At 33.9% G+C, this 16,048-nt stretch overlaps 1 protein-coding gene across 12 annotated transcripts in view; it reads left to right on the top strand.

Moving 5' to 3' along the window:
* MYCBP2 (MYC binding protein 2) overlaps nt 1-16,048 on the top strand; it is a 295,622-nt gene that overhangs the window by 72,131 nt on the left and 207,443 nt on the right. For 11 of the 12 annotated variants that reach the window (XM_081291229.1, XM_081291222.1, XM_081291231.1 and 8 more), the window contains exons 4-8: nt 3,795-3,948; nt 8,952-9,148; nt 10,795-11,037; nt 11,275-11,346; nt 12,895-12,991. In XM_081291229.1, the coding sequence (XP_081147355.1) occupies nt 3,795-3,948; nt 8,952-9,148; nt 10,795-11,037; nt 11,275-11,346; nt 12,895-12,991 (763 nt within the window). Of the gene's footprint in view, nt 1-3,794; nt 3,949-8,951; nt 9,149-10,794; nt 11,038-11,274; nt 11,347-12,894; nt 12,992-15,779; nt 15,876-16,048 lie in introns of those variants that run through there. The other variant, XM_081291223.1, reaches the window with a different exon arrangement.

Genomic DNA, 16,048 nt, shown 5'->3' with positions numbered 1-16,048 from the left:
TGGTCTGACACAATCTCTGGTTTTAGTTTCCAGTTCGCTATTTCGTAAAGGCTTGGTTAGATTCCCTTCACGCTGTCTCAGGGGTGGAGCCGTTTGCCGGGTGGGCGGGGCTGTTAGTAGAGCCGGGAGGGCACGGGCTGTCTGCTGGGCCAGGCAGGGACACTTCTCGCTGCACCGGCCGCTGGGGGCTGCCTGTAGAGCCAGGCAGCTGCGGCTGTGTGGCTAAGATCCAGGTGGGCGGGGTGGCCGTTCGCTGAGCGAGAGCGGGGCCTCCCGGGACGGCGGAGTGGCGGGTGCCCTCTGCGGGTTCGGGCGGGCCGCGCCGCTCGGGGCCGCCGGCCGCTTTCTGAAGCAGCTGTTGGCCGCGGGATTGTACCTCTGCACCCTCCGGGGGGCCGCCTGTAGAGCTGGGCAGCTGCAGCCGCGTGGCTATGAGCCTGGCAGGCGTGGTGGCCGTTCGCAGAGCAAGAGCAGGGCCTCCCCGGGTCGGCGGGATGGCGGGTGCCGTCTGTGGGTTCGGGCAGGCTGCGCCGCTCTGGGCCGCCGGCCGCTTGCAGAAGCGGCTGGTGGCTGCGGGACTGGACCTCCGCGCCCGCGTGGCCGGCCAAGATCCACTTGTCTGGGACAAACTGACACTTCTAATAAACCTACCAATTCCCGGAAGGTCCCCTCTTAATGGAATTTTGCTAGTAGTTCCTCAGTAGGTAGACTGCCGCTGTTCCAATAGGTCTTTCTGATCCCGTTAATGTGGAGACATTGGAATCGCTGCTTCCTCGCCGGCAGCCATGTTGGATCCCCTAGGGCTTTTCAATAATAGAATAATGTGTGGTTCATAGTGGCAAAGAATTATTATTAAATCTAAAAGTGATGTAACCAAGCTTTTAGATTTCACTTACCAGAGAATGAAAGGTCACCTTTGGAAATACATTATTTGTGGAGAGCACAGTAGACTGTTGAAAGCTCATTATGGCATTTTTCTTTGGCTGAGTATATTTTGATCCCACTTTTCCTAGCATTGGTGTTAAATTGGCTATATTAGGTAGTTATTTAAGCTTTGTTCCTTCATCTTTCAAGTATAAGAGATAGCCTTCAAAATTTAATTATTTGAAAACAACAGTAAAGGCAAAATTCAGTAAATTTCCCAAAGGCTATTTTTCTAAGAGAAGTGGAAACCCATGTTTTAGTTGGTGAGTGATGGTTTATCATCGAAAATATTAAAGCGTAGTGTATCTTATCATTATACTTAATTATTCTTTTTAAACGTTACATATGTTTTGCTAAATATAAAGTCATCGTGTAATCATTCTAGACAGTGTAGAAAATGCAGAACTTTTTTAAATGAAAAGACATGGAAATTAGAAATAATTTCTGAAATGTTATTAACCCCCAAATACTCAAAGGAAACATTTTTTTTGGCCTCTTTTTTTTCTGTGCACAGTTGAAATGCATTTATTTTGGGGCTGGGGTTGTAGCTCAGTGGTAGAGCACTTGCCTAGCATTTATGAGAAACTGAGTTCCATTCTCAGCACCACATAAAAATAAATAAAAGAAAAAATTTTAAATGCATTTATTTCTACCAGATGAACTCATTCTGTATCTGCAATATTTTTGTTCTGTATATTCTTCCTAGAATTGAGGGAGGAGGAAGTATAATTTGATTTCAGCCATTTAGATGGACTTCGAAGTGTGAAGTTCAATTTCAGAATTTTTACTTTTAAAATAAAATACTCTATACTCAGCCATACTGCTGCAGATAAATACTTTAAAGACCAACTCTATTCAATAATTCAGAGCTAAATATTAATTTTTAATGATTGGAAAACTTGAGGTTGTTTTTTTTTTATATTGCCATCATATATCAGATACCTACCGGTATTTGTTTTCCTGTTTATAATAAGCCTGCAGTGAACCAAGTTATGGATAATTAGTGATAGTGTTTAATCTAGACAGATGGAGAATTCTCTGCCATGGTCCTTGTGCCTGAAGTCTTGTGGGTATTGCTCACTATCTTTCTCTTTCCTATGTGAGTTACCTATCATCATGCATTTGTTATCAATACTTAAATTTACAAGAGGGACAAATCCGGAACCTGTTTGATGAGCAGTCTTAACTGTTTTTGGCAAGTTTCAATGATTTCTGTTACCATGGGAAACTTATTTATACAGATAAAACTTAGTAAAAAGTGTGATCAATTAAGAATCTTCTTAGATTTATGAAAAATCATAGTAGTAAAATAAGCAATCTTGAAGAATGATAGAATGTAGAGTCTCACACTAGCTTGGTAATAGAGCCCTCATGTTTTATACTTTATAGAGTTTTTTTTTCTCCTGTATTTCCTGTATTACAAAAGCAGATGGAAATCTTAGTGTGTTTTCATTTTTTAGTCCATTCTAGGAAAATAAACTGTATCAAGTGAAATTTTTCTCAGTTAATGGATTTAATCAATTGAAATTCTATGCAGACACTTGTGGAATCTTAGTTGTAATCAAGCCTGCTAGGATTTTAGATAACTTCTCTAAAACAATTCTACTAGTTGGGTTTATCTTCTTCAGAAACCTTGCAAATGATAATTAGAACAGTTGACATGCCTACAACTGATTTGATTTTATCTGGAAAATATATTTCTGACTTGCAGTGCTTTTTAACACACAAAATGAGTGGGTAATTAAATAAATCACTATTTATGTTGTGCCCACCATGTGCCAGTTTTAATTGAGCAATGGAAACAAATAGTAACACTTTAATATAAAAAGTGCTTTAATAGAAGTCTGGGCTAGGTAAGAATTATGTACATGTTTTATTTATCCTATTAGATTATAAACTCTTAGAAGACAAGAGCCCAAATATAGCTTCATATCTTCTATAGTGAGCTCCAGAAAATAAGTGCTTGTATATATGAACTAGTGTAAAAATCTCAACAGAGAAAATATTCTTCTACCATTATGTCCAACAGACTTTATCTTTGAGGCATTTATACAAATTACTCTCATTTTAACTATTTTTGTTTCTTGCTTCTGTAAATAAGTATTATTCTCAAAATGTTGACATTGATTGAGAAATAGAATTTCATTGTCTATTGTTTCATCAGTCCTCTGAAGGTATATCCTTATACTACTAAATTACAATTTTCTCTTACTCTTTAGTTATAGATTTATCTGTTTTGCTAAATAGAGTCATATTTTTCTTGGTCCCAAAAAGGACTATTATAATTAAATAAAAGTATCAGGGATATTTTTGGCTAAGCAGTTTTCAGTTTTTTTGATGATAATTTTTAAGAATAAGGGATGCTACCTATAAATAATAATATGTCATTATATCATTATAGGAAGGGCTAAAATGAAAGATTAAATTTTTTTTGGCTGTATGTTGTTTATATTTATGGTTATAAGTAACAGTTAACCTGACTTAACAAAAAAAGCCCTGAGTTTTATTTGAGTACAACCAAATGAACTTTGTAAATTAATAAAGTTTATTTCTTCTGAGTGATATATTCTACTCTCCAGTTCACTGTTACAAGTTGTTTTCATGCTGTGATATTATGGCTTCATGATACTAAAACTGTTTTTTAAACAGTGCCACTTGTTTTTAGCCGTCTCATAACCAGATGGTTTTTCAAAATCTTCACATTAAATACACTAGGTTTTTTTTTCTCTAAATGTGTTGTTTTTGCTTTCCCTTTTAAATATCATAGCAGTTTTTCATTGGGTGTAGAAGTAACTTGTACCAACTAGACTGTGTGGAAAGTGGCATTAGCTTACATGTTATAAAGTGTAATTTCTTTTTATCTTAAATAGATTATTGAAGTTGGACTTTGTGAAGTTTTTGAATTGATCAAGGAGACACGATTTTCTCACCCATCCCTGTGTCTGAGGAGTCTCCAAGCCCTGCTGAATGTGCTTCAGGGACAGCAGCCAGAGGGCCTGCAGTCAGAGCCACCTGAAGTCCTGGGTAAGAGCCAATTCAACTATTTTTTTTCCTACTTTTATATAAAATATTTAATGTTTAAAACAGAGTGTTCATTCCACATAAATATCTTCAATTTTAGGTTAGCTGTTTATGGTCAGCAGAATTATCAGGTGTGACTATTAATAACTTAGATACTCTCACTTATAGGAAAATGACTCACCATATTAAAATTTCAGAACTTGAATACTGTGGCTATTTTGCTAAATTTCAAATATTTCTTTACTTTCTGTAATGTGGTTTTATTATAAGTTGTTAGTACTCCAGTATTCAAATAAAAGCAAAATAATTTTTCTTTCATTCATTTTTTTCTTCCCAACAACAAAATTCCGCCCCAAAATAAAATGATCATCTGACATCAACTCATTTTATAATAGTAAAATGGTAAATTATCCTCTCTAAAATATGCTTACTATTACCAAACTATGTTTCCCACATCCTGTTTTGAAATGTAGATTCACAAATCAGAGAGCACAGGATTAACTGGTTTTAGAACTGGAACAATTTTCGTTCTGTAACAGTTGTTCCAATTTAAGACTCCAATCAAAAGATTAAACAGGGCTGGGGCTGTAGCTCAGTGATGGAGTGCTTACCTTGAAAGTGTGGGGCGCCGAGTTTGATCCTTAGCACCACATAAAAATAAATAAAGATATTGTGTCCATCTACAACTAAAAAATATATTCTAAAAGATTAAACAATTAAAACAAAATGGTTAATTGGAACAACTTTGATTTGAAACATTTATGATGAATTAGTTCTCTTAGGAAGTACATGCAGTGTGCTCCTGTAACATGGCCTCTATCTGATTGTGTACTGAAACAGCCCGGATACAAATTTTCAGGTTTTGCTATGTTTCACTGAAATTATGGTTTAAGAGTTATAGTTCATGCACAAATATTTCCTAATTATAGTAATGATGGGGTAAAAGCAAAACAAAAATTCCTGGAAACTTTACAGATCTTAAAATCACCATTAACTTAAATTAGTTTTATTAAACCTTTGGCCAAAATGGCTAACATTTCACCTTCTATAACTTTACTTGTTACTAAAAAAGTAAAGAAAAAGAAAATAAAACAGTTTCTAAAAAAAATGAGCATTTCTTTTGTATTCATTATAAATAAAAATATATTTGTGTTGTGGAGAAAGTTTGTGACTTATTACTAGTTTTCATTGAGTAAAAATATTGGTTTTTCCTTAAAGTGAGTTTAAATTTTATGGATGCTTGCCAGAGATCTAGGCTCAACATATAATCCTATAAGCAAGATAGGAACTTTGACTGTCTTCACACAAGAGTGTTAAGGAATAGAAATATGGATGGAAGCAAAATTTTTAATGGGCTTATTTCTTTAATACTAACTATGGGCCCCAGTCTAGAATTTCTAAATCCTTCAGGTAGTATAGGAAAGTTGTCACAATTACTAAAGCTGCAATTCTCAATTATTAGCATGCGTCTGAGTCATCAGGGCCCTACCTGTGGAGTTTCTCACTCAGTAGAATTGGAACGGGCCCCAAGAATTTGTATTTGGAATAAGTTTATGATGTTGGTCTGGGGACTACACTATTAGTTTGGAGTAGAATTTGGTTCTTTTTTTCTCTACATGGCTATTTAGATTTTTATTAGACACACATGTTGAGAACCTAATTGCATGAACTTAATTACATGTCATATTTTTCTCTTGTTTTTTGTTCACTTGGGATATTTTAGTTTTTGTGTTGATTTTGTTGTTTTGTGTTGGTGGGGAAGGGGAATGCTCACCATGAAAACAAACTGAGGATTTTTAAAAATACCACCACTCCATCTTCCCACACATGCAGTTATTAAAATGTTCTTATCCTTTGATAGGTTGGTGATTGTTACAGTAGCATCAGTGATCATAATAATATTGTGCTATTTGACGTAACAGCATTTTACTGAAGATTTGATTTATTTTAAGAATAATGTGCTATTCTAGTCTGGTCTGTTCTTTTTCTCTTGAACCCAGAAGTACCCTATCACTGAGCTACATTCCTCCCTAGCACTTAATCTTGCTAAGTTGCTAAGGCTGGCTCTTCAAACTTGTGATCCTCCTCACTTAGCTTCCTGCATCACTGGTACTACAGGCTTGCCTACTGAGCCTGGCCTTGCATTGATTTTTCTTAACTCTGTCAGTCATTAAGTAATTGAAGTATTTAAAATAACCACTAAACCCATGAAATCATCTTTCGTACTTTGAACACCCTGCTAATCATTTCTTTCCTCTTGGGTCTTCTACCATTCTGTTGTCTCCCATACACTTTTTTTTTTGTATTCTTTACCTAAATACTTTCTTTTCTTTATTCTTTTAAAAATAGATCATGTTCTTAATACTAGTTTTTGAAATTATAATACATACTAATCATCTTCTGTCTATTAAGACTTTCACCCTATTTATTTTTTCATTTTTATTTCCTTGTTAGCAGTTTCAAATGGTGCTATACTATCTTTTGTCTTCTCTCTTTTCTGTGCTTGCTTCTGATCTCACCACTTCATATTAATTTTATTTAACCAGCTCCAAGATATAAGTAGTAATTTGGTTTTTTTTACTACTAAACTTCTATTAAAAACTTGCCTCTGCTTTTTTTCTTTGATCTCATACCTCAATCACATTAATTACCTAGACCCCCACCCCTTATTTGGTTATTTTCATTGTTAATGAAAATATGTATGTGTACATTTATAATACTCTTTTTGATTTTATTATTATTTTTAAATACACGACAACAGTGGAATGCATTACAATCCTTATTACACATATAGAGCACGATTTTTCGTATCTCTCTCTATATAGTATGTTCACGTCAATTTATGCCATTATACATGTACTTTTTTTTGCATTGCAATTCTTAATACACATATATACCACAATTTTTCATATCTCTGTTTGTATATAAGGTAATAATGTTAGAGTATCTTGAATATCTTGAGAATTCAGTGTATAGTAAGATTCTTTGCAAACGAATTTTTATTTTTAAAACATAATAAAAAACATTCCCTTATATCTATCTTTTTGTTCAAGGTCAGGATATATGTTCTGAAGTATTCACTTAAATGTGTAATAGTACTTTCAATCTGACTAAGAGTGTTTGATACCACTGCTGTTACTATGGAGTTTAGCTTTAGAGATTTTGACACATGTATAATTAGAAATGTGGCTAAATAGAATAGAGGAAAGTAGAGGGAGTTCTGAGATTCATTTTTCCAGAAGGTATGACATTTGAGATTTGGAGAATGAATAGGAAGGGACAAACCAGGTTATAAATATACCAGACAGAAAGGACAGTATGTAGTCAGGCTGAGACAGAAAGAATGACTGAAGAAATACCAATATGACTAGAATTTGGAAAGTAAAAGGAGGGAGGGTCTTTTTATCTTTTTATTTTGAGATAGAGTCTCCCTAAGTTGCTTAGGGCCTCATCAGGTTTCTGAGGCTGTCTTTCAACTTAGAATCTTCCAATCCTGAGTCACTGGGATTACAGGCATCCACACCACACCCAGCTAAATTAGGAAAGGTCCTGTGGTGGAGGAGGCAAGGACATGTGGAGCTTTACAGGCCATGTTAAGAAGATTGATTATGGTGCTAGGAGGAATGGAGAGTCATTGTCCATCTCATTACATTTTTAAAAATCTATTTATTTTATAGCACTTATTTGCCTAAATTATTGATGATTTTCTTCTATTTGAATCTTAACTTTTTTGAGGGTAGAGATGTTCTTTGTCTTATTTGCTAGTGTACTATTCTGACCTAGAGTAGTTCTTAGACAGCAGAAAGAGTTCATTAAATTTTTGCTGAATAATTAAAAGATGGAATAGCTGAGGATAATGGTAGGAGAAAGGATGGGCAAATAGAGGAGATATATATTAAAGGCTAGAGAGAAGGAAGTATACTTGAGGGGAAACATGGATAGGTTGGAAACAGACAAGTGAAAGGAGGGAGGAGGAATGGGGAGAAGGGAAGATAATTAACAAAGGAGTGAGTGGATTTTAGGCTGACAGATTTTTGGTTTGAAAAATCTCTCCAGCTGTAAGTGGGAAAAGTGAATGGTAGAAGAGAATTTGTGAATGTTTTTTGGTAGTCTAGTTAAGAGATGGTGATAGCATTGATTGAATTGATGGATCAAGATAGAGAGAAGTAGAGGAATTAATTAGAAAATAAATAAATAGGGCCTTATTTGAGATTTGATATGAAAAATGATTGGTAGAGGACACTTAAATTTCTGTGAGTTACCAAGTAAACCACAGGTGGCCTTTCAGTCCTTCCTACTGAGGAAGTACCCAGATGTCTTGATTTAATCTTGGATGGAGTTGTTCAGGGAGTTTTGTGAAGAGACCTCTGCTGGTCATAAGAACATTCTTGTGTTAGTTCTCCATCTTTGTTACTGCGTAGCTTTATGATTCAGGAAAGTCTTTTAACCTCTTTGTGTCTCAGTTTCATTTCCTTGGAGGTTTTTCTAGGATATAAGTGAATTATATACCCCTTCTATTAGTGTAACCTGCTGTTATATTAATGATAAAGCATTTTTATATTAAAATTTATAGTATATGTTTTGTGGATTCTGTTGTTGTTTTGCAAGTATAGACGTAATTTTCTAGACACTTAACAATTAAGAAACCCATACTCCTCCCAATATAAAAGGTAAAAATAAATGCAGTGAGTAGTCTATTACTTGATTGGATGAGTTTCTTAAATATGTGAATGCCTGCAGACAAGTTTGTTTTTTATGATCTTAGACAGATTTCATTTCTTCATTTGTAAAAATGAGGCAGTGAACCAAAAATGTTCTCTAAGACCCTTGTTACATAAATGTCTTAACTTATGGGGAAAAGGGAGTAAATAGAAAGAAACTAATGCAAAGTAAGTATTCTAGCTACCTTAAATTTTGTGTTTAGAGAGACAAGGTATAAATAAATATACCATATAATGTTTTATATGTCAGATGAATGTAATTGAATTCAATTATTTTATCCGCAGAGTCTCTTTTCCAGCTCCTTTTGGAAATCACTGTTCGGAGTACTGGGATGAATGACAGCACAGGACAGTCCCTGACAGCACTTTCCTGTGCTTGCCTCTTTAGTCTAGTGGCTTCTTGGGGAGAAACAGGAAGGACACTTCAGGCCATCTCTGCTATCCTCACTAACAATGGTAGTCATGCTTGCCAAACTATTCAGGTATTTTATGTTTATAGCTGCTTAGACATTTTATAAGATGCTACATTGCAGTTTTATCTCTGTTCCTGTCAATAGGAATTTTATGATTTTTCTCATTCATTATATAAGAGTTTGATCTTTCCAAGGTTGATATATAAACAATCTACAGTATTTGAGTGAAACTACATGTGTGTTTGACTCTGTAGCATTAAAGATAATAAAATGAGTTTTGGCAAAATTCTTGAATCTAGAACTTAGTTTTGTATAAGCACTGTGACCGTATCTTTTTTTGCATTGTCTCTGCCTTCCCCTTATATTTCATCTGGCCCTGAATTTTCAAGCATAGAATTCTTTCATAGTTTTAAATATCTTTTTTTATATTGAAAGAAAAAGATGTGCCATCAATCTGCTATATTTTTATTGATTATGATTTGTCATAAGTTGATTTGTTTCTGATTTACTTCAGCTATGCATCTAACATTTTGAACTTTTAATATCTAGGATAAATAAATAAACTTTTCATCATTGTTAGTAGTGGGAAAAACAGTCCTCTCTATAGGCAAACTTGATTTAATTCCTTGAGATGGTTCTTAAAATTGAGAAATAAGTTATAATTTTAAGACCCAGTTATCTGCTTTTCTCAGGCCCCTTGGACAACTGCCACGATGGGCAGAAGAGCTCCCTCAAAACTCTTAGCATTGTTCTTTATTATTTTACCCCTTTCCTTCTGCCACCTTCATTCACAAAACTTTCTTGGCCTGTGTGTTGATCAAGAAAAGTCTTTCATTGGAATGTGTAACTCAGTAACATCTCAAATTGTTTGCACACCCAAATGTATATTACCTATTCCAAAAAACTTAACAGAGTGTTTAAAGTAGGGTAGGGTGGTAATGTACTGCAAATTGCCTTATTAAAGGCCTCTAAGAAATCCTTTATTTGAGGTATGAACTGCAGATATCAGAGACCTCCTACAGAGAAAACACTATTGCACTTGAGTTTACAAATTAAAAAAAAAAAAAAGGAAAAAAGGAAAAAGAACACCACCATTGAGAGAGGAAACAAATACAGTAGAATCAATCCTTCCAAGTTTTTAAATGTTGAAATTATTTTATATTTAAGAGAAAATATTTAAATTATGACTAAGGAATGAGAATATAAAGAGTAGTCAGGTTGAACTTTTGGAAATGAAAAATAATTACAAGTAGATAATTAAAGGATGGGTTAACTAGTAGATAATACAGTTGAAGATAGAAATAGCAAATTGAAAGATTAAAGAGAAAGAAATTGTCCAGAATGCAGAACAGAAATATAGAGAAAATATGAAAAATGAAATAAGAAATGTGAAAAGAATGAGACAGTTTACTGTATTAATACAATCTGAGCCCCATAAGGCAATGATAAATTTATGGAGATAAAGAACTTGAAATAATGGTCAGCATTTACAGAATTGGTAAAAGACGTAGAATCCTAGATTAAAGAAGTCTGCTTTGCTTGAAATTTGCTTCTTGTTGATGACCTTTTTGTTTGTACTTTCTATTAGCATGCCATACATGATCATTCTGACCAATTCATTTTCTTAGAAATAATATGTATAAAAAATATCTTTTATTTTGTCCTTTTTGTGTTTGGAACATTTTAAAATGTGTTTTTCTTTTTCTTTTGAATAGGTGCCAACTATACTAAATTCGCTACAGAGAAGTGTACAGGCTGTTTTGGTGGGAAAAATTCAAATTCAGGACTGGTTCAGTAATGGCATTAAGAAAGCAGCTTTAATGCACAAGTGGCCATTAAAAGAAATATCTGTTGATGAGGATGACCAGTGTCTACTTCAGAATGATGGATTTTTTCTTTATCTCTTATGCAAGGATGGATTATACAAAATAGGCTCTGGATACAGTGGAACAGTTAGGGTAATGCGATTCTCTACAGTTCTTGATCATAGAGTTATAACTGTATTGAATTGGATTCTGTTTGTTTCTGGCTTCATTTGTAGAGTACTGTTCTGATTTTAATGTTACAATTTTTCTTTGATAGCTATAACTAAAACATATGCCTTAAATTGCATTCATTCACTTGTATTTGTATTCATTCATTCCATTGATTATTGATTATGAAACTGTAAATAACTAACTTTTGTTATTTTGCAGGGCCATATATATAATTCTACATCCCGCATCAGAAACAGGAGAGAAAAAAAGTCTTGGTTAGGGTATGCTCAGGTAGGAGAATATCCTCTATGAACCAAACTGTCCTTATCTTTTAAAACATGGAGTTCATACTTGTTAAATCAATTTTTAAAAATCCTCTGTTTAAGCAGAAATGGTGTATTTTTAATAATCTGGCTATAACAGTGGTATAGTGTAATGTGAAGAATATTGACTCATAATTCATAAGAGGTTTAATTTTAGGTTATGTCCTGCTTCTTAATAATTGTGCAACTGGGGGCAGTTAACTCATTTGGTCCTGTGCTGTTTAGCTGTTAAAAGGTAATAAAATATCTTCGTTGGAGTTCTTGCTTAAGTGAGAATCTGAGTAAAAATCAAGGCCTTTTTTATCATTAGCAAATCTGAATTGAAAATGCATATGTGACTTGAGGTCAGATTAAGGCTTCTTGTCAAAAACTTTTCCATTCTAAGTCGAGATCCACTATGCTAGGAACCAGTGTTTGGTCTGCCCAGTGAACAACCAACTGCATAAGGATCATGCAAAGAATCATCCTTTCCTAATGCTATGACCCCATTCCCTGACAGAGACAGATGGTTATGTCTCATTAGATCAGCAGTCAGATATATTCTTTTCCTACCATAGAGAAAAGCAAATTGAAAGATGGACAAAAGGGGTCAGAAATATTTATTTCCCGACTGTACCCTCTTAAGAGACATGTTCCCTTATAGAAGGATGAAGAATAAAAATTTCTCTGTAACTCCTGCCTCGCTGAGCTCACAAGTTCTATTACCAGCATGAAAAGATAAAAGATACTTGAAAGTGTTTTGAAAACTAAAGAAATTATTATTGTTGTTATATTATGAAACATCCTGCCATAGCAACTATTGGGAATATTTTGAAATTAAATTTTACATATCAAATTAACCATTAATTTGATTGTCTTTTAAAAACAACATGGTTCATATTGTCTCTTCAGATTTTTTATTTGCCAGCCTTCTATGTTTTATCTAGGAAATAAAGCCATGGAAAGTATATTATTATGGCACTGTGCTCAATGGCACACCACTGCATCCAAATATTTTAGAAATAGCAGCTTATATATTTTAGTTATTTTTCCTTAAAATATTTATCAAAGAAACAGTGATCAGGGGCTGGGGTTGTAGCTCAGTGGAGTGCTTGCCTAGCATGTGTGAGGTACTGGGTTCGATTGTCAGCACCACATACAAATAAATAAAATAAAGGTCCATCAACAATTAAAAAAACATTAAAAAAAGAAAAAAGGAAACAGTGATCAATTTCTGTTATTTCCATGACCAGTGAGTGATATAATCATTTTGAACAAATGTGCTGTATGGTTCCCGTTTAGTATGCCTTTTCTATTTATCTGAAAATATAGCATGTCTTAAAATTGATTCCTTAGAGTATACGATTCCTCCTCTAGTTAAATATACTCATGTTCTTTTATTTTTAATATTTAATATATTTTATAAAACAATACTGGTTGATTCTGCCTTAAAAATTGTAATATTGAGATGACTGCCTTTTTGTGCTGAAGTTGGTAATGAAAAATATTTTAACACAGGAACATTTTCTGTTACCAGGGTTATTTATTATATAGAGATGTGAATAACCACAGCATGACAGCCATAAGAATAAGCCCTGAAACACTGGAACAAGATGGTACTGTGATGTTACCAGGTATGCTTTAACTAGTCATTTTTTTCTTCACAAATGACTTTAAGAAATATGCATGTTAGGCTGTTTAGATAGGTAAAGGTTGATTAGCAAGGAGTTGTGTTTGCTTACAAATGGGTTTAAAATTTTTTGACATGAAAAATGTTTTATAGTCTACAAAGTTAATGCATATGAGGACAGTACATATCAGAAATATAGTAATAATGGGGCTCAACATTTGTCTTCAATTTTTTCCTATCTGTGTTGCTTAGTCCTTTATCCTTACCCCACCAAGATTTTTTCAGCTGCTGAATTAGTGGGATGATATTATTTTATCACTCTTAATAAAACTGCAACTTTTTCACATGGCCCAGTACTAAGAACATTTTACTTATTTTTGCTTTAATAATAGTGCATTTGGGTTTTTCTTTAAATTTCTTTAAATCTATCTTTTAACATTCTTTTTTTAGAATTTTTCTTTAGTTTTCAATCAGTCTTATTTATTTATTTATATGTGTTGCTGAGGATCAAACCTAGGCCTCACACATGCCAGGCAAGTGCTTTACCACTGAGCCACAACTCCAATATTATTATTTTAATTATTGTTTTCTTTTTTACCAGGAATTGAACTCAGGGGTACTTTACCACTGAACCCCATCCCCAGTATATTTTTATTTTGAGACAGAGTCTCATTAAGGTGCTTAGGGCCTTGCTAAGTTGCTGAGGCTACTTTGGAATTTATGATCCTCCTGTCTCAGTCTTCTGAGTTGCTGGGATTACAGGTGTGCACCACCACACCCAACTAATATTATTACTTTTAAGAGTGCTCTGATGAGGCAATTTGGACATAATTTATCTTATTTTTGTATGTATGTGTGTGTGTGTGTGTGTATGTGTGTGTGTATATATATATTTTTTTTTATCACTCAAATCATTGCTGTCTAAATTCTGTGGCAGTAGGTGTCAGGTTTTGGGAAACATTGGGCAAATGCATAAAGTATTTTTCATTGTAAGGTCTTTGAATTTGCTTATACCTTTTATACTTTCTAAAGTTGTTTACATTAAAATCTTAAAATTTAAGATTTAATGTGTTTTTAATGTATTTAATTTGTCTGTAATTTTATGGCAAGCAGCAGTATTACTTCTGGGCACTTGACCATCTGAAAATGAGACCTACTTCTAAAGAAAACATTGAGAAGGATAATTGCTCCCAGACTTTTTGTTAATTTTTAAAATATTCTTACATTTTCATTGGACATTTATTTGAAATTTGCTAACTGTGCATTTCCAAATTAGTGTACAGTATATATAGTGTTAAAGCAAAGGAAACATTTCATGTCCATTTCATAGTTAGGACAGCTTTGGAAAACAGAAGACTTAACAATAGGTTTACAGAGGCAACCCCATCCCTTTTCATTATAAGTCCTGGACCACATCTTTTGACTTACTAATAGTAATAACAGTAATTCCAAAAAATATTTTTAATAATGACATGCATATTCACCCTACATATATTAAAATAATCATATTTATGGTATAAAATAATATTAGCATGATACATACTTATAAAAATGTGATCATATGCTACATGTTACTTTTTAATTATCACTTTCACTTAATATTCTGAATATATTTCCAGCCATTAAGTAGTCTTTACAATATCATTTTAATATTGCAAAATATATTCTGTTGATAAATATGTTAGAATGGGAGCTTTCCATTTTTTTTTTTCTGTATAAATTACACTGTAATGAGCATCCCTGTCACTCTGACAAGGCATTTTTAGGATAATGGTCATAGAAGAAAAATTCTCAACTGACAAATGCTGCTCCCCCAAACAGATGGATACATGTATAATGGACTTAGTTTTACTGTGCTTACTTATGGAAATTGTAACTAAGAGGACAATTTGAAATTATTTACCTAGACCTGTTTTGTTTATTCAGACATAATACAAAATGACTTGTTAATGTCTTTATTTGGTTTAAATTTCTCTGCATCATTTAACACAAAAAAATGCAACTTTTAACAATACAAGCGTGGCTTTCTGTGTTTCATAAATATGTGCTGTATTCATGATGAAGAATGAATCAAACATTGGGAGGATAGTCCCAATATTGTGTGTCTTCCGAGCTTACAGATGTTCCTTGATATATTCCTGAAGATTCTGTCTTATTATATTACATGATGCATGAAGAAAGGATAAAGAGAAAATCTTGGAATCACATGGCAGGAAGACTCAGCTTTCAAGCCTGAAGAAGCCATTGTTTGTCATTTTTCTCATTTCTTTGAGCTGGACTGCATGTTCTTCAGTAGTACCTTTTGCTTATTTATGTAGGGACAACTCTGCTCTGTAGCTTTCTCAAGAAGAGCAGAAGTGAATTGCTGGGTTTTAGGTATTAATGAATACCATGTTTAAAATTGACATAAAGCAAGTAATTCCTTAGTCTTTATGTTGCAACTTGTCTTACAGCCTAATTTATAGAAAAAAATATTTCAAACAGTTATTGATGAACTTCAAACTTACATTCCCCCCAGATTGTCATTTTGTTCTTTATATCTTGCCTTACCTTTCAGATTATGTCCTCATGTCATATGTTTTCTGTGTCTGGTGACAGGTTGCCTCAGATCATGAGGCTTTTTGCTACACTTCTTGCGACGCTTCACTCCTCAAGCCTGCATTTATCTGAAATTATAATGAGTTTTTCTTCTTTGCTTTTTAGTTTAAAAATCTTACTGCTTAAAGCTTGAGAAGCATCTTTCTTGCGCCTCTTTGTATTCTGTACAGTGGACTAGGAACTCTTTCTTTCGATTTCTCCTCTCTTTGATTACCAAGTCTCTTGGGCTACCAGTGGGCCTTGTCTCCCAGTTTCTATTTCCAGTTTGTGATCACTGAATTCTCTATTTGGTAAGGGTCTGCCTGTGTTTTGCATATTTATAATAAGGAAGTATGCTAGTATGAAGCTCCTGGGCAAAGATATAGAGTAATCCAGTTTATTTGAGTGGGCTTCATTACTGAATTCCAAAAATCAGAATTTTATGTTTTGTTGATTCAGGTGGAACTAGAAATGAAATATTACT

Source organism: Spermophilus citellus (genome assembly GCF_964194105.1).
Source record: "Spermophilus citellus genome assembly, chromosome: 1".
NCBI lineage: Eukaryota > Metazoa > Chordata > Mammalia > Rodentia > Sciuridae > Spermophilus > Spermophilus citellus.
This window is presented reverse-complemented; position numbering and strand designations above follow the sequence as displayed.